The 20,213-nt window shown below is 36.6% G+C and overlaps 5 protein-coding genes across 6 annotated transcripts in view; all 5 read left to right on the top strand.

The window, feature by feature from the left end:
- The window catches only part of LOC127511427 (scavenger receptor cysteine-rich type 1 protein M130-like), a 28,721-nt gene extending 11,160 nt beyond the window's left edge, over positions 1-17,561 (top strand). Inside the window, exons 11-18 of the mRNA XM_051892235.1 lie at positions 10,374-10,577; positions 10,676-10,768; positions 11,408-11,476; positions 11,739-11,813; positions 11,925-11,987; positions 12,167-12,229; positions 12,423-12,485; positions 16,809-17,561. Coding sequence (XP_051748195.1) covers positions 10,374-10,577; positions 10,676-10,768; positions 11,408-11,476; positions 11,739-11,813; positions 11,925-11,987; positions 12,167-12,229; positions 12,423-12,485; positions 16,809-16,984 — 806 coding nt within the window. The 3' untranslated portion in view covers positions 16,985-17,561. The remainder of the gene's footprint in view (positions 1-10,373; positions 10,578-10,675; positions 10,769-11,407; positions 11,477-11,738; positions 11,814-11,924; positions 11,988-12,166; positions 12,230-12,422; positions 12,486-16,808) is intronic.
- LOC127510410 (soluble scavenger receptor cysteine-rich domain-containing protein SSC5D-like) lies at positions 1,481-3,743 on the top strand. 2 transcript variants are annotated; one of them, XM_051889911.1, is made up of 4 exons: positions 1,481-1,789; positions 1,950-2,291; positions 3,169-3,452; positions 3,622-3,743. In XM_051889911.1, the coding sequence occupies exons 1-4, from the start codon at positions 1,726-1,728 to the stop codon at positions 3,628-3,630; spliced, it is 699 nt and encodes a 232-aa protein (XP_051745871.1). In that variant the 5' UTR covers positions 1,481-1,725; the 3' UTR covers positions 3,631-3,743. The 2 variants fall into 2 exon arrangements, with proteins under 2 accessions (XP_051745871.1, XP_051745870.1); XM_051889910.1 differs by lacking the exon at positions 3,622-3,743 and having other exon boundaries at positions 1,642-1,789; positions 3,169-3,478.
- On the top strand, positions 3,726-6,733 carry LOC127510406 (scavenger receptor cysteine-rich type 1 protein M130-like). Its single transcript, XM_051889903.1, has 3 exons — positions 3,726-3,936; positions 5,721-6,023; positions 6,170-6,733. The coding sequence occupies exons 1-3, from the start codon at positions 3,726-3,728 to the stop codon at positions 6,523-6,525; spliced, it is 870 nt and encodes a 289-aa protein (XP_051745863.1). The 3' UTR covers positions 6,526-6,733.
- LOC127510402 (soluble scavenger receptor cysteine-rich domain-containing protein SSC5D-like) lies at positions 6,875-8,749 on the top strand. The gene is made up of 3 exons (XM_051889898.1): positions 6,875-7,443; positions 7,550-7,864; positions 7,983-8,749. The coding sequence occupies exons 1-3, from the start codon at positions 7,134-7,136 to the stop codon at positions 8,336-8,338; spliced, it is 981 nt and encodes a 326-aa protein (XP_051745858.1). The 5' UTR covers positions 6,875-7,133; the 3' UTR covers positions 8,339-8,749.
- A 747-nt stretch (positions 17,562-18,308) lies between the features above and the next one.
- On the top strand, positions 18,309-20,212 carry LOC127510411 (soluble scavenger receptor cysteine-rich domain-containing protein SSC5D-like). The gene is made up of 3 exons (XM_051889912.1): positions 18,309-18,538; positions 18,709-19,050; positions 19,781-20,212. Exons 1-3 carry the CDS (start codon positions 18,475-18,477, stop codon positions 20,077-20,079), a joined length of 705 nt encoding a protein of 234 aa, XP_051745872.1. The 5' UTR covers positions 18,309-18,474; the 3' UTR covers positions 20,080-20,212.
- The last annotated feature ends 1 nt before the right edge of the window (position 20,213 follows it).

Consider the following 20,213-nt stretch of genomic DNA (forward strand, 5'->3'; position numbering starts at 1 on the left):
GTCTCTGTGTTTTTGCTTGCTTCTGCGAATCTGATCTTCATTCACATGGCTACATCTGCACACTATTGCATCAGGTGGACTCCACTTATTTCATCATCATTGATCACCCTCTGGGGGTTTATTTTGTGATAATGACCAGTTTTGTTCTGCTTATTCCACAGTTGCTTGCCAAATGTGGACATATTAATTTTACTTTAAATTATTTTCTAACAACTGAGCTAATTAATTATTCTTGTTGACACAGTTGAAACTGTGACATATTATACCCAAAAATTCTTCATACAGTGGACTACCAGTAAAATTGATAAAAATTTGGAACCAAAAATTATTCAGACACTTTGACCTGACCATGTGTTGCTTAAGTGTTATCTGACATAATTAAGATTAATTTTTTTTCTGATGCAGTTTAACTCTGAGATTTTGTCATATTTTACCATTTTTTTTTTTTTTTAAACTATAGTGAATAAACTGTATTAATGAATGAAATGTTCAAGGTGTCTGAATAAATTTTGGTTTGACTGTATATCTGTAAAATTATTATTATTATTATTTTAATCTTGGGCTCATTATCACATACTTGTTATCATTGTTATAATAATAATAATAATAATAATAATAATAAAGTGCTGCCTTCAGCCATTTTGTTAGATGATATGGATACTTTTGTACCTTGCAGTTACCTTGCAGATTTTCTTAAGTCTTCCATCATATCTGTTGCATCTGCTTTTTAGAATGTTCTGGGTTTTTTTTTTTTTTTTTTATTGCCTAATTCTATACCCACCAATGATTCCTGTCTCCTGTTCTCGTTCTCCCAGCATCCAGCAGCTCTGATGAATCTCGGGGCCATCCTCCATCTTAATGGGAAGCTGAAGGAAGCTGAGAGCAACTACCTAAGCACTGAGACGCTCCTGTCAAGACAAGGACAAGACGTTCATCCGCTCGTTTTTGCTGCCCTCTATTTGAACAAGTGTTTTGCTGCCACCTTTTGGGTGAGTAACGCTTTACACATTCAATGCACATGAACATTGCCCAAGGTTGCTAAGTTCAGTGTGTTATAGTGAATGAAAACTTTATATTTACAACTGATTTGTGGGTTTTTCTAACAACAAACATTAAAATTTATCAAATTAAATAATAATAAAAACTATGCTAAAATGGGGATCAGGGTTGCAAATTTAGCTTTAATTTGGGATAGTAAATTGTTTTGACATAATAAAAATATTAAAATATTTAGCCCTGTATGTGTGTGTATATATATTCAACATAAATATATTTTTTACATGTTATGATGTTTGAACTGAGCAGTTATCAGTATTTGTATCAGCAGGTGTTTGGGTCTGATGCTGTATATAATATAAGGTGCTTCCTCTCTCTGAAATCTTCAAAGTCTCCCAAATTATGTGTGACTATTTTTGCCTCTAATGTGTGTGTGTGTGTGTGTGTGTGTGTGTGTGTGTGTGCATCCTCAGTGAAGTGTCTTGATAGGGAGGAGGAGTTCTCTTCAGAGCTGACGTTCTTCTGATAAATATGGTGAAAATCAGAAATACCTCCTCTGATTTGCCACTGAAGTTGTTTGATGATTTCCTCTGTTGTGTCTAATAAGGTAATGATGAACCTGATTGGAAAGTTTTAGGGCTCTCCTCTTTAGGGGGCTGACAGTACCCATGTTCTTCAGTGTATTCGAGGGACAGAAAAGAATCTTGTGCCACGCTCTGAGCTGAAGAAATGGTGCGCGTCAAGCAGAAGACGACGATGAGGAGTCTGATGTTTCTAATAAAACTCATCACCAGTAGGTTTATACTTTCAGAGGAAGAATTGATCTCAATTCAAACATTTATATGGAATTAGATACTGCAGCTGACTTGTTGTCTAACTGGCACATATTATGTACTGTTTATTATGCTTTGTTGTTAATATCCTTTCCTCTTTCTTTTTTCTCTCTCTCACAGTCTTTCATTGTTCTGCTGCACAAAAGGACAGTGGGTATGTAAGGTTGGTTGGTGGTCACAGTCGCTGTGCTGGTAGAGTGGAGGTTCTTCATAGAGGTCAGTGGCGAACAGTGTGTGATGATCTCTGGGATATGACTGATGCTGCAGTGGTGTGTAGAGAACTGGACTGTGGAGAACCTGTAGATGCTCTAAGTGACGCTCATTTTGGACCAGGATCAGGACCAATCTGGATGAGTTTTGTCACGTGTACTGGATTAGAATCTACACTGAAAAACTGTGGCTCAACAGGATGGGGTAAAAGCAACTGTGATCATTCTGAAGATGCTGGAGTCATCTGCTCAGGTAAACTGCTCCATTCTGCACCGTATTATTACATAACTAAAAATAGTCTGCTTTTCACCAACTGCATAAAATGTAAAATATTTTAAAGTTTGGGGTCAGTAAGATTACGTTTTTGAAAGAAGTCGCTTATACCCATCAAAGCTGAAACTGTACTATTATTACAGTTTAAAATAACTGTTTTCTATTTTAATATATTTTAAGATGTATTTTTTTCCTGTGATGCAAAGCTGAATTTTTAGCAGACATTACCCCAGTTTTCAGTGTCACATGATCCTTCAGAAATCATTTGTATATTTGGTGCTCAAGAAACATTTCAGCACAGTTGAAAATGGTTATGTTGCTTAATGAAGTGTGTGTGTGTGTGTGTGTGTGTGTGTGTGTGTGTGTGTTTGAAGGATACTTTGAACAAAGTTAAAAGCATGCATTTGAAACAAATATTTTGTAACATTCTTAATGACTTAACTGCCATTTTAAACTGCATCTTTGCTGAATACATTTGTTTCAAACTAAATCTTGCTTACCTCAAATCACAATTGTTCATGTTTAAACATTCACTGTTGTTTCTCTGTATTTCACTTAAAATCTATGCTAATAAATAAATGAGATTAAACCTATTTATGACATGTTTCTTTAACATTTTTCTGAATCTTTCACTTTTTAAAATGTTAGATTTCTGTTGTTGTTGTTGTTGTTGTTGTTGTTGATGATTTTTTTTTTTTTTTTTTTTTTTTGGTGTGTGTGTGTGTGTGTTTCTCTTACATATAAATATGATATTAGGAATCTATAAAATATTTTTATACATCAACAACAAGGTTTATTTTTTCCCCAAATAAATAAATAAATAAATAAATAAATAAAATTATCTGGATTCTTTCAGGAGTCAGGCTGGTTGGAGGTTCTCGCTGCTCTGGGAGGTTAGAGATACTTGATGATCAGTCGTGGGTTTCAGTGTGTGCTGCTGCCTTTGACCAGCAGGATGCAGAGGTTGTGTGTAGAGAGCTGGACTGTGGGGCTCCTGTACAGGTGCTGGGAGAAGATGCTTTTGGCAAAGGAGACGCTCAGATGTGGACACAAGAGATTCAGTGCAGAGGAAATGAGTCTCAGATTCACCTCTGTCCAACATCACCATCACACCAAAACAACTGTTCTCATGTTGGACTGGTGTGTTCTGGTTAGAGTGGATTTCTTTTACTTTTATAAAATCTAATGTCAAATCTTTTGACTCTGTATGAAATATTTTCTCTCTCTCTTTGAGTGATTCTTTTAAATCTCTTTTTCTGACTGTTCATTATTATCTCTCCTTCTCTTGACTTCTTTATTTAATATACAGTCAGTGTAAATGTGAGGTTGGTTGGTGGTCACAGTCGCTGTGCTGGTAGAGTGGAGGTTCTTCATAGAGGTCAGTGGGGAACAGTGTGTGGTGATGATTGGGATATGGTTGATGCTGCAGTGGTGTGTAGAGAGCTGGACTGTGGAGAACCTGTAGATGCTCTGGGTGATGCTTATTTTGGACCAGGATCAGGACTAGTCTGGATGAGTTTTGCCACATGTACTGGATCAGAGTCAACACTGAAGAACTGTGGATCATCAGGATGGGGTAAAAACAATTGTAATCATACTGAAGATGCTGGAGTCATCTGCTCAGGTAAACTTCTCTGTACAGTACCTCACCTTAATATTACATTACCAAAAATTGTCCCTTTTTCACCAAAATGTAGAGAATTTTCATTTTAATTCTATTGTTGAGGAAACTACTTTTTTTTTTTCTTCTTGTGGCCACGAGTTTAATGCGTAATGTGATCATGACAAACAGGGATATTCACTCTTAAAAAAAGGTTCAGTGGGTTTCTATTTAGAACCCTAGGGAGAGGAGAAGCCAATGTCACATGTCGCTATGCTTATTGGCACATCCGGTCTTCATTGGCGTGTGCCAGTGAATGTCACAGTGGTGACTGACAGATGAACTGAGCAGCTATACTGACATAGTTGTGACACAAAATACAAATAAATAGCCTATTTTAGTGATATATATATATATTAGTGATAAATGTATTGATAATTATCAGTACATATATAAATATCAATTAAACGTACGCTGTAAAAAAAGTTGCTGCCTTAAATTAAGTACAATCAACTGACTGTTTAAGTCGTTTCAACTTAAAGGGTTCGTTCACCCAAAAATAAAAATTCTGTCATTAATTACTCACCCTCATGTTGTTCCACACTTGTAAGACCTTTGTTCATCTTCAGAACACAAATTAAGATATTTTTGATGAAATCCGATGGCTCAATGAGGCCTGCATTGACAGCAAGTTAATTTATACTTTCAGATGCCCAGAAAGGTACTAAAGACGTATTTAAAACAGTTCATGTGACTGCAGTGGTTCAACCTTAATTTTATGAAGTGACGAAAATACTTTTTGTGTGCCAAAAAAACAAAATAATGACTTTATTCAACAATATCTAGTGATAGGTGATGGGCAAAACACTGCTTCATGAAACTTTATGAATCTTTTGTTTCGAATCAGTGGTTCAGAGCGCCAAAGTCACGTGATTTCAGTAAACAAGGCTTTGTTACATCATAAGTGTTTTGAAATTTCAATGGTTCACATGATTTTGGCAGTTTGATAGGTGAAGGTTCTATATGAGGAGAAATGTATTAAACAAATAATACTTTTATTTTTAACTGGTTATTTATTTATTTTTTCTTGTAATAAAGTATGTTTATGAGCTGTTTAATTCATAAAATGAATTAAACGCACACAAAAAAAAAAACCTTTTCCATTTACTTTTAACATATATTGATGATAACAAATTATTCAAACCTCATTCGAATATAGTCTATAGTCTATACATAGCTCAATACAATATAATAATGTAGGGCTAATATATAATCATATCTTAATTCTGCACTCTCTTTTGTGTCATTCTTAATTCAATATAAAAAGTTAATTTAGTAATAATATACTTTTTTGATTATCCCAGGCTGCTATGGTCAGGCAGGTTTGTTATACGCCGTAATAGTGGCCATGAGAAAAGGATGTTATTCCTCCAACTTAGGATCTCAAGGCCATAACATACAGATGTTGTTACCTCAACTAAATGATCTCATGGCCATGACATATTATCCTGTTCCCATGAATCATAGCTTAAACATGCTATTACATTACCACTAGTTAATGTCATGGCCGCTAAGTGTACCCATCATACAGACAATACTTATAATCTATCAGAACAAATGTCATTAACAACGGAAAAAGGAGAAAATTGTATTTGTGAAAGAATCAATTTAAGCTATTTGCAAAAAATATATCCCTATATATTTTTTTTTAAATATATATTTTTATTATTATTTTTTTTATTCATGTCTATGTCAAAATGTTGTCAAGTACTTTAATTTTTAAGTTTTAAACTGTGTTGTTCTTTCAGGAGTCAGACTGGTTGGAGGTTCTCGCTGTTCTGGGAGGTTAGAGATACTTGATAATCAGACGTGGGTTTCAGTGTGTGCTGCTGCCTTTGACCAGCAGGATGCAGAGGTTGTGTGTAGAGAGCTGGACTGTGGGGCTCCTGTACAGGTGCTGGGAGAAGATGATTTTGGCAAAGGATACGCTCAGATGTGGACACAAGAGATTCAGTGCAGAGGAAATGAGTCTCAGATTCACCTCTGTCCAACATCACCATCACACCAAAACAACTGTTCTCATGGAAACAATGTTGAATTTGTGTGTGCAGGTTGAAACTTCAAATCCCCAGATTGAAACTTAATGTGATATCAATATGTTTTCCCTCCTCATTGCGTGATTTCTTTTAACTCACTCTTTATTTCTCTCTGTTTCTCATTGTCTCTTCATCTCTCATGCTTTCTCTTCAATATATAGATGGTGTGAATGTGAGACTAGTAAACGGTCACAGTCGTTGTGCTGGTACAGTGGAGGTTCTTCATAGAGGTCAGTGGGGAACAGTGTGTGGTGATGACTGGGATATGGCTGATGCTGCAGTGGTGTGTAGAGAGCTGGACTGTGGAGAACCTGTAGATGCTCTGAGTGATGCTCATTTTGGACCAGGATTAGGGCCAATCTGGATGAGTTTTGTCACTTGTACTGGATCAGAATCTACACTGAAGAACTGTGGATCATCAGGATGGGGTAAAAGCAACTGTGATCACACTGAAGATGCTGGAGTCATCTGCTCAGGTACTGTAAACTGCTTCAAACCTCATTTAATTTATAACTGATTATCTCCCTGCCTTAAAGCAACCTAAATAATATATTTTTTATTGTTTTGTGCAACAATGGTAATATATCAATTGTATACATACCTGTACACACAAGTATTCTTTTTAAATAAATTATTTGTCATTGATTTTTTTTATTTTATTATTATTATTTCTGTTGTATTGTTTCTTTAGAAGTCAGGCTGGTTGGAGGTTCTCGCTGCTCTGGGAGGTTAGAGATACTTGATGATCAGACGTGGGTTTCAGTGTGTGCTGCTGCCTTTGACCAGCAGGATGCAGAGGTTGTGTGTAGAGAGCTGGACTGTGGGGCTCCTGTACAGGTGCTGGGAGAAGATGCTTTTGGAAAAGGAGATGCTCAGATGTGGACACAAGAGATTCAGTGCAGAGGAGATGAGTCTCAGATTCACCTCTGTCCAACATCACTATTTCATGAAAACAGCTGTTTACATAACAACAATGTAGAACTGGTGTGTGCTGGTAAGAGCTGAACTGAAAGAGAGAAAAGATATACTGTATATGAACCCATCAAAAAAACAACAAAATTGGTCTATTATATTAAATATGATAAATGCTGTTCTCTGTCTTTCTATTACACTCTCTTAGATGTAATGAATGTGAGGCTGGTTGGTGGTAACAGTCCTTGTGCTGGTAGAGTGGAGGTTCATCATAGAGGTCAGTGGGGAACAGTGTGTGATGATGACTGGGATATGGCTGATGCTGCAGTGGTGTGTAGAGAGCTGGACTGTGGAGAACCTGTAGATGCTCTGGGTGATGCTCAGTTTGGACCAGGATCAGGAACAATCTGGATGAGTGTTTTATTTTGTTTTGGAATGGAGTCTACACTGAAGAACTGTGGATCAGCAGGATGGGGTAAACCTACCTGTGATCATAATGATGATGCTGGAGTCATCTGCTCAGGTGAATGACATTGTATAATTTTATATGTTATGCTCTTAAGCCTGCCGATAACTCCAAATAACTGTGTTTTCTTTGTTTTGTACCATTTTGAATGTAATAAAAACAGATCATAAACATTCCAGACTTACCAATGGACCTCACTTGTGCGCTGGGAGGTTAGAGATACTTCAAATAAACACGTGGGTTTCAGTGTGTGCTGCTGCCTTTGACCAGCAGGATGCAGAGGTTGTGTGTAGAGAGCTGGACTGTGGGGCTCCTGTACAGGTGCTGGGAGAAGATGCTTTTGGCAAAGGAGACGCTCAGATGTGGACACAAGAGATTCAGTGCAGAGGAAATGAATCTTATATATCTTTCTGTCCAACATCATCTTCTCTCAAACAAGACTGTACCCATGAGAATGGTATTGGACTGTTATGTTCTGGTAATGGAGCAGTAGTTTTCAACTTATTGAGATAATCATAAACAATTTTTAAAAACTTTTTTTTTTTTTTTTTTGCATTTTTCATGCTGTTTTAGTAAACTCTCTGTTCTTTGTCCAGGTTACACTGACCTCAGATTGGTCAATGGTCCTGACATCTGTTCTGGTCGAGTTGAACGTCAGTACTTCAGTAAATGGGGCACAGTGTGTGATGCATGCTGGGATATGAGAGCTGCCAGTGTCCTCTGTAGACAGCTGAATTGTGGGATTGCTGTGTCTGTTGTGGGATCAGACTGGTTTGGAGAGGGAAGTGGTGAAATCTGGGCTGATGTGTTTGATTGTGACGGGAATGAAACAAAACTCTCAGAATGTTCCATCTCTTCATGGAGTCGAGCTGAATGTTCTCATAGACGAGATGTTGGAGTCATCTGCTCCAGTGAGGGGATTTTATTGAAAAAAAAAAAAAAAAAGTTATAAATTGCCTATATAAATGACCTTGCAATATCTTAATTAAGTGTCACATCTTTCACTCAGATTCCTCTCTAGCTGTTCATGATGGTCTGGTGCGGTTGTGTGGAGAGAGACAGTGTGAGGGGGAGGTGGAAGTTTCCATCCATCAGGTCTGGAGGAGAGTTCTGCTGGACTCCTGGAGTCTTACTGAATCCTCTGTGGTCTGCAGACAGCTGGGCTGTGGCTCTGTGCTGAACTTCTCCGGCTCCTCTTCATCCAGTTCTGAACACAGTCATGAGTGTGTGACGGGCTTCCAGTGCTCTGGGAGTGAAGCTCATCTGGGGAACTGCAGCTCTCCACAAACTCTCAACTGCAGCTCCACACAACAGCTGTCAATCACCTGCCTTGGTGAGAAGAGCAACATCTGGGCAGATTCTTCAGTTGTTAGTGATCACTAATGTGTTTTACTTTCTCTGAATATCAGGTCGTGGGTCCATCAGGCTGGTGGGTTCTGGGGGAGACTGTGCAGGGAGGCTGGAGGTTTTTCACAGTGGCTCATGGGGGACAGTGTGTGATGACTCCTGGGATATTAAAGATGCCCATGTGGTGTGCAGACAGCTGCAGTGTGGAGTGGCTGTCAGTAACCAGCAGGTACCAGCCTGGTTTGGTCCTGGTTCTGGACCCATATGGCTGGATGAGGTGGAGTGTGAGGGGAATGAGATGTCCCTGTGGAGCTGCTCTTCTCCAGGCTGGGGAAAACATGACTGTCAACACAAGGAGGATGTAGGAGTCGTGTGCTCAGGTAAAAAGTACACTACTGTGAATGTTTATCAAAGATGCATTTATTTGTTTTTCAAAAAATATCATATGTAATCAATAACTCCAGGGTGCTGAGGACCAGAAGGGTCTTTTATTATCCTGAATGGGTTGGTTTTGCAATAATGATAGTCTGACTGTACAGTTCACGGCTACTTAACAAATAAATAAATATGCTTAGCAGAACCTGAACTCCAATTGTTTTAATGTACATACTTTTCCCATCTAGAGTTTAAAGAGATCAGGTTAACTGAGGGCTGTGAAGGGAATGTGGAGGTTTTCTACAATGGATCCTGGGGTAATGTGTGTTACAATAAGATGGACAGAGACACAGCGAGTCTGATCTGTCAGGAGCTGAACTGTGGAAGATCTGGCAGTGAACCCAATTTTTCAAAGGGACTGAAGTCTCAAAATTGGCTGGATTATTTTAAATGTCGACGTCATGATACCACTCTATGGCAGTGTCCATCTTCACCCTGGGGACTGAATGACTGTGATAATGAAGTGGCAAAGATCACCTGCTCAGGTAAGATGATATTTTTTACTTATTTAAGGTAGTTTGAAGTGGTTGTATGATTATAATATGATTATTTTTTAATGATTTTTCTCTTTGGTGGCGAAATAAAATTTTAACATGTTTTAATCTCAGAGAAGGAGAATCCTGAATCTCCTCAGAGTCGTCTGACATGTTTTACCTCACCATCTCCTAACCAGAGACAGTGTTCAGGTAAGTTTATTGTTATCAGAACTTTAAATAGTTATAAAATGTGATGTAAATGTGTTATTGTAGATGCTGTCCTGAAGCTGGTCAGTGATGGTTGATGTCTGTGATTTAGATCATGTTCCTCTCAGACTGAGTGGAGGGGAGGGCCGGTGCTCTGGGAGGCTGGAGGTGTATCATAACGCTGTGTGGGGCTCAGTCTGTGATGATCTGTGGGACATCAGCGATGCTCAGGTGGTCTGCAGGCAGCTGGGTTGTGGAGCAGCACTGAGGGCTGATGGGAATTCAGCTTTTGGTTATGGTGAAGGTGTTGTGTGGCTGAACAGTGTCGAGTGCAGAGGGAATGAGATTCACCTGTGGGACTGTCCTCTCTCCCTGAAGAACCACACTGACTGCTCCCACAAAGAGCACGCTGGACTCACCTGTGCAGGTCACAGCAAAACACTGATCAAATTTTATTCAGTCATTGCTAATAATATTTGTGTATTAGCATGATATTGAATATGTTTGTGTCTGTTTTGCTAGATTTGTCAGTGTCCACTACTCCTGCCACAACAACATCATCTTCTCCTCCAGTTTCTCAGACAGTGAGCTCAACATCAGTCTCTCGTCCACAAACTCCTCCAGCAGCGTCTCTCTCTGTGCTTGTGATTGTACTGGGAGTTGTGCTCTTACTGCTCTTAGTGCCACTGCTTATACTGATTCAGCAGAACAGAGTGATGAGGAGAGGTAGGAGAGATCCAGAGACTGTCATATTGTGTCTTATTCAGTGTGTGATCAGTCATGTGTTGTGAACTGACAGCAGGTTTGTCTCTCTACACTCACAGCTCTCTCTGACTGGTACACAGGACTACACAGGGCTCCAAGTGAGGTAGTTTATGAGGAAATTTATCACAGACACAATCACTTAACTCATACAGGTGAGGCATCATGGGAGACTGTTAAAAACTTCTTGTGCACATTGTAACCATTAACAATCATGTACAAACCACACATGGGACTAATTAAATTAATTAAAAAGCCTCACGTCCATTCCCTGGTGTTTATTTCATTCAAACTTCAAGTACTGGAGTGATGCACAATGACAGCTGGGTAAATTTCCCTCTCCACTTCCTGTGAAGTGATGTATCGATGAACCCTTATTCCCTATTTCATTTTCCCTTTTTCATTGCCATTCATACTAAACTTATATACTCCCTTTGGAATGGAATCTCACTTAAGTTAGTGGAATATCCTGTGAACTCCACTTCACAGGGCACGTTTAATTGATTGGAATGAAACTGATTCATGTGTTTAGATAATTCTGAAATCCTCGCTGAGAAAAGAAATGCCATCAAGCTAAAACCTCAGTCATCTGTGTTAGTTTTGTTACTAAGTGAGATATTTCATCCTTCAGTGTTAATTATGTATCTCTATCACTTCATCATTAATTAACAGCGACATCAGCAACATCTGCATAATCAATTATAATCACATACTGTATCAATCCACAGAGCTGTATGACCCAAAGTATATTAGAATTCAGTCTGTTTTTGTTCTGTTCCTCTCTCCTTTAACAGGGAGTCTCATCTCTGAAGATCTGCGTCCTGGGCATGAAGATGTGGATTCACTTCTCTCAGGTTATAGAGGTGATTTTACAAATTCAGTAAACAAATGTAAACAGTAAAATTCACCAATTCCAGGAGATAAATGACCTGTAAATGTTTGCACCACAATATACAATGCTAATAATAGAGTCTGATGTTTTAAATAGCAACGGTATAATAGGACATTGGCCTTGTAAACTGGTCATTTGATTTCATTAGATGAGTAAAGTGGTCTCACTGCCTGCATTTTATTTCTGCAAATATCTTTATTATTTGATATTAACATTTTGTTCTGATGTTGAAGAGAGGGCGAATACATGCACATCAGGATACTATGAGGAAATCATCTTTGATGGACCAAAACCAGATCGTGAGACAGGTGTACTATGTAGTTGAAGTTCTCTATCTGTAATTTTACAATCTACATATTAATATATACATTCAAGTTTGTTTTGAGCTTGATGGCATTGATTTCATGTTAAATTTGTAGATGACACACCAGAGGACTATGATGATGTCATTACCAGTGGACAGACCAGTGGTACTGAAAAAGGTGTGTTGTTGTTTTTTTTTTTTAGATATAATTTTGCTCTTTTTACACCTTTTTTTTCTTGAAGGTGAGACAAGTTCAGATAAAATGTTATTTTAGTAGCTTAAAGTAATATTTAAGAGCTTATGTTGTGTGTGTGTGTGTGTGTGTGTGTGTGTGTGTGTGTGTGTGTGTGTGTGTAGTGGACACACCAGAGAATTATGATGATGTCATCATTAATGGACAGTGCTCTCAATGTGTAATGGGTGAGTCACACAACTTCATTTATAATCTACATGTTTTCTAAGATACGTTGAACAAGCTCTTCTACCATTAATGAATAATCATGGCTTCAGGTTTAATCTAATAATCTCAGACAGTCATGAGGGGAAAGAGATCAGTGACATCAGTGACACAAGCTGTATTAAATGAGCTTTTTTATATTTTACATGTGTAAAGAGGGGGATCAGGAGGAGTATGATGATGTGTGGAGTATCACTGAAGACTTGAGAAACTTGTTAGGTAGGACTAACCTTTTTGTTTTATGATTCCTACACTTATTAAATATATTGTAATAATATATTTCATGTTTAAGACACACAATTTATGAATTGACCCCTTCATGAGTAAACTGAATTGCCCACACCACTGTATTTATATTTATATTTTATATGTATATCTGGTGTGTTTGTGTGTGTGTGTGTGTGTGTGTGTGTGTGTGTGTGTGTGTGTGTGTGTGTATATATGTATACACTCAAAAGTTTGAACACACCTCATTATTTAATACAATTTTAATAGTCATTTGCTAATTTAATTGAACTCAGTTTAAAATACTAATGCAATCACAATATTGAACTGTGTTGTTGTTTGTTGTTATTGTTTTTTTTTTTTTTTTTTTTTTTTTTTAATACAGACTATGATAATGTGGAGGAGTCAAACAATGAGAGAGAAACTGTATGACTTAATGGCCACGCCTACTGCCACTGTTCATTACAACTTCTGATGTTTGTTTTTTTATTTTTATTTTTTTATTGAATTTAACAAAATTTTGAAAAAAAAAAAAAAATACTTTTAGGCCTGGTTTCACATACAGGGCTTAGATTAAGCCAAGATTAGGCCTTAGTTCAATTAGGACATTTTAAGTAGTTTTTATAAATGTACTCTTAAAAAATAACATGACTGGTGTGCATCTTGAGACAAAACAATGGCACTGACATATTTTAGGAAATGTCAGTGCAAGTTGTTTTCAGTTAAAACAACTCAAACATGCATTTTAGTCTAGGACTAGCTTAAGCCTTGTCTGAAACTGGGAGATAGAGTTGCCTTTCATTCTCTTTTCAATATTCTTTGATAAACTACTTAAATATGGTCATTAACACAATCTTCATAAATGAAATACTGCTAACATTATAATTTCTAAACATTGTTTATTGTCATGATTTCCACAGTTCAGTGTTATGAATCAGAGTCAGGGTTAAATGTTTCTACACTTAACTATTTATTTCCTCTTTCTGAGGAATGTAGGATAGTCTTCCAGTGACAGTTCTAGTTACAATGTCTTCTAGTTACAATGTCTTGCACAAATATGTTTTCTGAAAATTTGTTAAAAATATGTTAGAAAACATTCATAAATAACCTGAAATAGGATGTTTGCATAAATGTTATTCAGTGGCTGTGATGTTGTACATTTACACCAATAGAACTGAAGAACTCTCCTAATAAGAACTAAATTGCATTACATCACACAAAAAGATTACTAAATATTACAAAAATGTATATATTGAATCTTTAATCCAACAGCATTTTTTAAAGAGAAAGATCTTTCTCATTTTTTGAGAGATCATAATGCTCATCTACTCCTGATTCCTGAATTGTTCTGATTACAGCTAAAGAATGTTAATTACAGACAAGAATGACTCTTTTAAGAATATCTGATTCATTATCTTGATTATTCTGTTATCTGTCTTTGATGTGGTTGTATTTTAGAGAAATTTTTAATATGGTTGATTTTCTTATTTAATTTATCTCTGTTGTGATTTTTCTAATGTTTATTTTCTGTTAACTCAAAATTGTTAAGCAGAAAAAATAAACTTCAAACTTTATGTAGTCTAAAGTCTGACAAAACTTCAAAAATGAATATGCAATTCTAGGCATTTGGCTATTGACTATTCATGCTGGTTTGTATTTAAAAGTGTTGGAGATTTGGAGATTATGCTTTGATTTATGTAGACCTTGTCTTTTACTGCTATCTTTTTTTTTTTTTTTTTTTTTTTTTGAAAATGTAAAAAATCCAGAATGTTTCTTGTAAGGGTTTCTCCAAGACTTTTTTTTCATCCATTCCTGTCCCCAGTGGAGTTTGGGTTCCTTGACACTGTCACCTTTTGGCTTGCTTAGTTGGGGACACTTAATATTCAACAATATATTTGATTTGACTGCACTGACACTATCAGACTGAACTGAGCTGGATGATGACATCACTGTTTTCTGCTTTATTGCTGAATTGAACTCATTCCATAATTGATGAACTTCACAGTTATTGAACCGAACTGAATCAGCACTGAACTGTTGTCTTTCTAGTAGAATTGAACTCTGTTTGCATCATTGAATCATCATTTCTTGTTTATTACCATAATGCTTTGAAACAATCTATATTGTATGAAGTGCTATGAATAAAGGTGGCTCTTGACTTGACTTTACCTGTGGGAAATCTTAAATCTCATGGCTCGCATGTTACTTTCAAAACTTTTTGTAGGTCTTCTTCAGAATCCTGTCTTCCTGTCAAGAGTCTCTCTTTGTGCTCAAGCTGCTCCAGTCTGTTTGCTGCTGCTGTAGGTCTTTTTCAACGACCACAATTTGTTTGAAATTTAAGTGAAACTTTCAAGTTTTTTTTTTTTTTTTTTTTGGAAATCGACCATTACTGCTATTTCGAATTATGTCTTGTAATGTGGCCTTGGAGCACTCTCAATGTACAATTTATGTAATTTAAAACTAAAAGAAACATCCCACAGTGAAGCAGCAGAGGTTCATTGTGCCTCATGTCCTCCTCCATCCTCCACTCTCGCTCTCTTTGCCTTACTGTCTCTGTATTTTTGAAAAAAATCTTCATACAGTGGACTACCAGTAAAACTGATAAAAATTTGGAACCAAAAATTATTCAGACACTTTGACCTGACCATGTTTTGCTTAAGTGTTATCTGACATAATTACAGTTGAGCTCAAAAGTTTACATACCCCTTGCAGAATCTGTTAATCATTTTAACAAAATAAGAAGGATCATGAAAATTGCATGTTATTTTTTTATTTAGTACTGTCCTTAATAAGCTATTTCACATAACAGTTGTTTACATAAAGTCCACAAGACTAAAAAAATAGCAGAATTTATAGAAATGACCCCATTCAAAAGTTTACCCTTGATTCTTAATACTGTGTGGTTACCTGGATAATCCACATTTTTTTGTTGTGTGATGGTTGTTCATGAGTCCCTTGTTTGTTCTGAGCAGTTAAACTGAGCTCTGTTCTTCAGAAAAATCCTTCAGGACCTGCAGATTCTTTGGTTTTCCAGCATCTTCTGCATATTTGAACCCTTTCCAGCAGTGACTGTAGGATATTGAGATCCATCTTTTCACACTGAGGACAACTGAGGGACTCAGAAACTATTACAAAAGCTGCAAACATTCACTGATGCTCCAGAAGGAAACACGATGCGTTAAGAGTCAGGGGTGAAAACTTTTGAACAAGAAGTTAATGTGCAAGTTTTTTTTATTTTGTTTAAAGAACATATTTTTTCATTTAGTTCTGCCCTTTGGAAGCTACAAAAGATACTTACATGTTTCCCAGAAGACAAAAAAAAAGTACAATTTATTCTGTTCATCCAATTCAAAAAGTTTACATCCCCGACTCTTAATGCGTCGTGTTTCCTTCTGGAGCATCAGTGAATGTTTGAACCTTGTTTAATACTTGTGTCTGAGTCCCTCAGTTGTCCTCCGTGTGAAAAGATGGATCTCAGAATCATACAGTCACTGCTGGAAAGGGTTCAAATATGCAAAAGATGCTGGAAAACCAAAGAATCTGCAGGACCTGGAGGATTTTTCTGAAGAACAGAGCTCAGTTTAACTGCTCAGAACAAACATGAACAACCATCACAAAACAAAAACAAAAAAACAGTCGTGGATTATCCAGATAACCACACAGTATTAAGAATCAAGGCTATGTAAACTTTTGAACAGGGTCATTTTTATAAATTCAGCAATTTTTTTTTTTTTTTGGTCTCGTAGACTTTATGTAAACAACTGTTATGTGAAATAGTTTATTCAGGACCGTACTAAATAAAAAATAACATGCAATTTTCATGATCCTTCTTATTTTGTTAAAATGATTCACATTTTTCTAGATTCTGCAAGGGGTATGTAAACTTTTGAGATCAACTGTAAGATTATTTTTTTCTGACACAGTTTAACTCTGAGATCTTGGCATATTTTATTACCATTTATTTAAACTATAGTGAACTGTATTAATGACTGAAATGTTCAAGGTGTCTAAATACATTTTGGTTTGACTGTATATCTGTAAATATATTATAATTCTTCTTATTTTAATATTGGGCTCATTATCACATACTTGTTATCATTGTTATAATAATAATAATAATAAGTGCTGCCTTCAGCCATTTTGTTAGATGATATGGATACTTTTGTACCTTGCTGTTACCTTGCAGATTTTCTAAAGTCTTCCATCATATTTGTTGCATCTGCTTTTTAGAATGTTCTGGGGTTTTATTTTTTATTGCCTGATTCTATACCCACCAATGGTTCTCTCTTTTTGTGTCTGCTTTTCTCGTTCTCCCAGCATCCAGCAGCTCTGATGAATCCTCCATCCTCCATCTTAATGGGAAGCTGAAGGAAGCTGAGAGCAACTACCTCCGTGCACTGCAGCTCAAACCAGACGACCTCATCACTCAGTCCAACCTCCACAAACTCTGGAATGTCATGCAGAAACAGGGCCTACGAGCTGCTGGAACTTGATGTGCTGCTGAAACCTCTGCAGATATTCCATCTGTGGACATCTGATCTTATTTGAGATGGGTTTCTGTGGTTATTCAGCCCTTACTGTGGACAGATGTTGGTGGAACTGGTTAAAACTTGAACTGGTCTAGTGGTTGGGAGTGAAGATGGAGCCTCTGTGAAGTTCTGTATTGAACAATGTATAGTGTAAGAGAACAGTAAAGTGCACTGGAAAGAGTGTAATCTCTGAATTTTACTTCTCACACACGCAGGAGAGGTGGTGTTTGCAACAAACTGGATTGTGTTCTTCTGAAAGCAGTGACCAGGATGAACTGTCTTGCATATGTAGATGGCTAAACGTCGTCAGCGGTAACTCATACCAACTGAAGTGTCATATATTTTCATTATGCAGATATTTAAAATGTCTTTATTTATTGTTGATCACTTGGTCACTTATAAATGGTTGTAAATAGAACTTTAAATCTCTCCACACTCAGCCCTGAATCTATGAAGCACTATGTTGCTGACTGTTGTAGAGCTCAATTTGCAGACTTTTTACCAAAACATTTTACTACAATAAAATGCGTTTGACCAAAAATCATTCTGAATTTTTATTATAAGAAAGAACTGAACAATTTCTGTTTCAGTAAGCATTGAGACGCTCTCTCCTGTCAAGACAAGGACAAGACGTTCATCCGCTCGTTTTTGCTGCCCTCTATTTGAACAAGTGTTTTGCTGCCACCTTTTGGGTGAGTAACGCATTGCACATTCAATGCACATGAACATTGCTTAAGGTTGCTAAGTTCTGTGTGTTATAGTGAATGAAAACTTTATATTTACAACTGATTTGATAACAACAAACATTAAAATTTATCAAATTAAATAATAATAAAAACTATGCTAAAAAGGGGATCAGGTTTGCAAATTTAGCTTTAATTTGGGACAGTAAATAGTTTTTGACATAATAAAAATATTAAAATATTTAGCCCTGTATTTTATATATAATATATTCAATTATTATATATTTTATATATAATATATTATATATATATATATATATATATATATATATTCAACATAAATATATTTTTTACATGTTATGATGTTTGAACTGAGCAGTTATCAGTGTTTGTATCAGCAGGTGTTTGGGTTTGATGCTGTATTTAATATAAGGTGCTTCCTCTCTCTGAAATCTTCAAAGTCTCCCAAATTATGTGTGACTATTTTTGCCTCTAATGTGTGTGTGTGCATGAAGTGAAGTGTCTCGATAGGGAGGAGGAGTTCTTTTCAGAGCTGACGTATATATGATATATATGGTGAAAATCAGAAATACCTCCTCTGATTTGCCACTGAAGTTGTTTGATGATTTCCTCTGTTGTGTCTAATAAGGTAATGATGAACCTGATTGGAAAGTTTTAGGGCTCTCCTCTTTAGGGGGCTGACAGTACCCATGTTCTTCAGTGTATTCGAGGGACAGAAAAGAATCTCGTGCCACGCTCTGAGCTGAAGAAATGGTGCGCATCAAGCAGAAGACGACGATGAGGAGTCTGATGTTTCTAATAAAACTCATCACCAGTAGGTTTATACTTTCAGTTGAGGAAGAATTGATCTCAATTCAAACATTTATATGGAATTAGATACTGCAGCTGACTTGTTGTCTAACTGGCACATATTATGTACTGTTTATTATGCTTTGTTGTTAATATCCTTTCCTCTTTTCTTTTTTTCTTTTTTCTCTCTCTCAGTCTTTCATTGTTCTGCTGCACAAAAGGACAGTGGGTATGTAAGGTTGGTTGGTGGTCACAGTCGCTGTGCTGGTAGAGTGGAGGTTCTTCATAGAGGTCAGTGGGGAACAGTGTGTGATGATCTCTGGGATATGGCTGATGCTGCAGTGGTGTGTAGAGAGCTGGACTGTGGAGAACCTGTAGATGCTCTAAGTGATGCTCATTTTAGACCAGGATCAGGACCAATCTGGATGAGTTTTGTCATGTGTACTGGATTAGAATCTACACTGAAAAACTGTGGCTCAACAGGATGGGGTAAAAGCAACTGTGATCATTCTGAAGATGCTGGAGTCATCTGCTCAGGTAAACTGCTCCATTCTGCACCGTATTATTACATAACTAAAAATAGTCTGCTTTTCACCAGCTGCATAAAATGTGAAATATTTTAATTTTATATTCAGCATTCTAAAGTTTGGGGTCAGTAAGATTATGTTTTTGAAAGAAGTTGCTTATGCCCACCAAAGCTGAAACTTACAGTTTAAAATAACTGTTTTCTATTTTAATATATTTTAAGATGTATTTTTTTCCTGTGATGCAAAGCTGAATTTTTAGCAGACATTACCCCAGTTTTCAGTGTCACATGATTCTTCAGAAATCATTTGTATATTTGGTGCTCAAGAAACATTTCAGCACAGTTGAAAATGGTTATGTTGCTTAATGAATTGTGTGTGTGTGTGTGTGTGTGTGTGTGTGTGTGTGTGTGTGTGTGTTTGAAGGATACTTTGAACAAAGTTAAAAGCATGCATTTGAAACAAATATTTTGTAACATTCTTAATGACTTAACTGCCATTTTAAACGGCATCTTTGCTGAATACATTTGTTTCAAACTAAATCTTGCTTGCCTCAAATCACAATTGTTCATGTTTAAACATTCACTGTTGTTTCTCTGTATTTCACTTAAAATGTATGCTAATAAATAAATTAGAATAAACCTATGTTTCTTTAACATTTTTCTCAATCTTTTTCACTTATATATATATATATATATATATATATATATATATATATCTTATAATGATCTGGATTCTTTCAGAAGTCAGGCTGGTTGGAGGTTCTCGCTGCTCTGGGAGGTTAGAGATACTTGATAATCAGACGTGGGTTTCAGTGTGTGCTGCTGCCTTTGACCAGCAGGATGCAGAGGTTGTGTGTAGAGAGCTGGACTGTGGGGCTCCTGTACAGGTGCTGGGAGAAGATGCTTTTGGCAAAGGAGACGCTCAGATGTGGACAAAAGAGATTCAGTGCAGAGGAAATGAGTCTCAGATTCACCTCTGCCCAACATCACCATCACACCAAAACAACTGTTCTCATGTTGGACTGGTGTGTTCTGGTTAGAGTGGATTTCTTTTATTTTTATAAAATCTAACGGATTTTATGAAATATTTTCTCTCTCTCTTTGAGTTCTTTTAAATCTCTTTTTCTGACTGTTCATTATTATCTCTCCTTCTCTTGACTTCTTTATTTAATAT

The sequence above is a fragment of the Ctenopharyngodon idella genome, chromosome 4, assembly GCF_019924925.1.
Source record: "Ctenopharyngodon idella isolate HZGC_01 chromosome 4, HZGC01, whole genome shotgun sequence".
NCBI classification, from domain to species: Eukaryota; Metazoa; Chordata; class Actinopteri; order Cypriniformes; family Xenocyprididae; genus Ctenopharyngodon; species Ctenopharyngodon idella.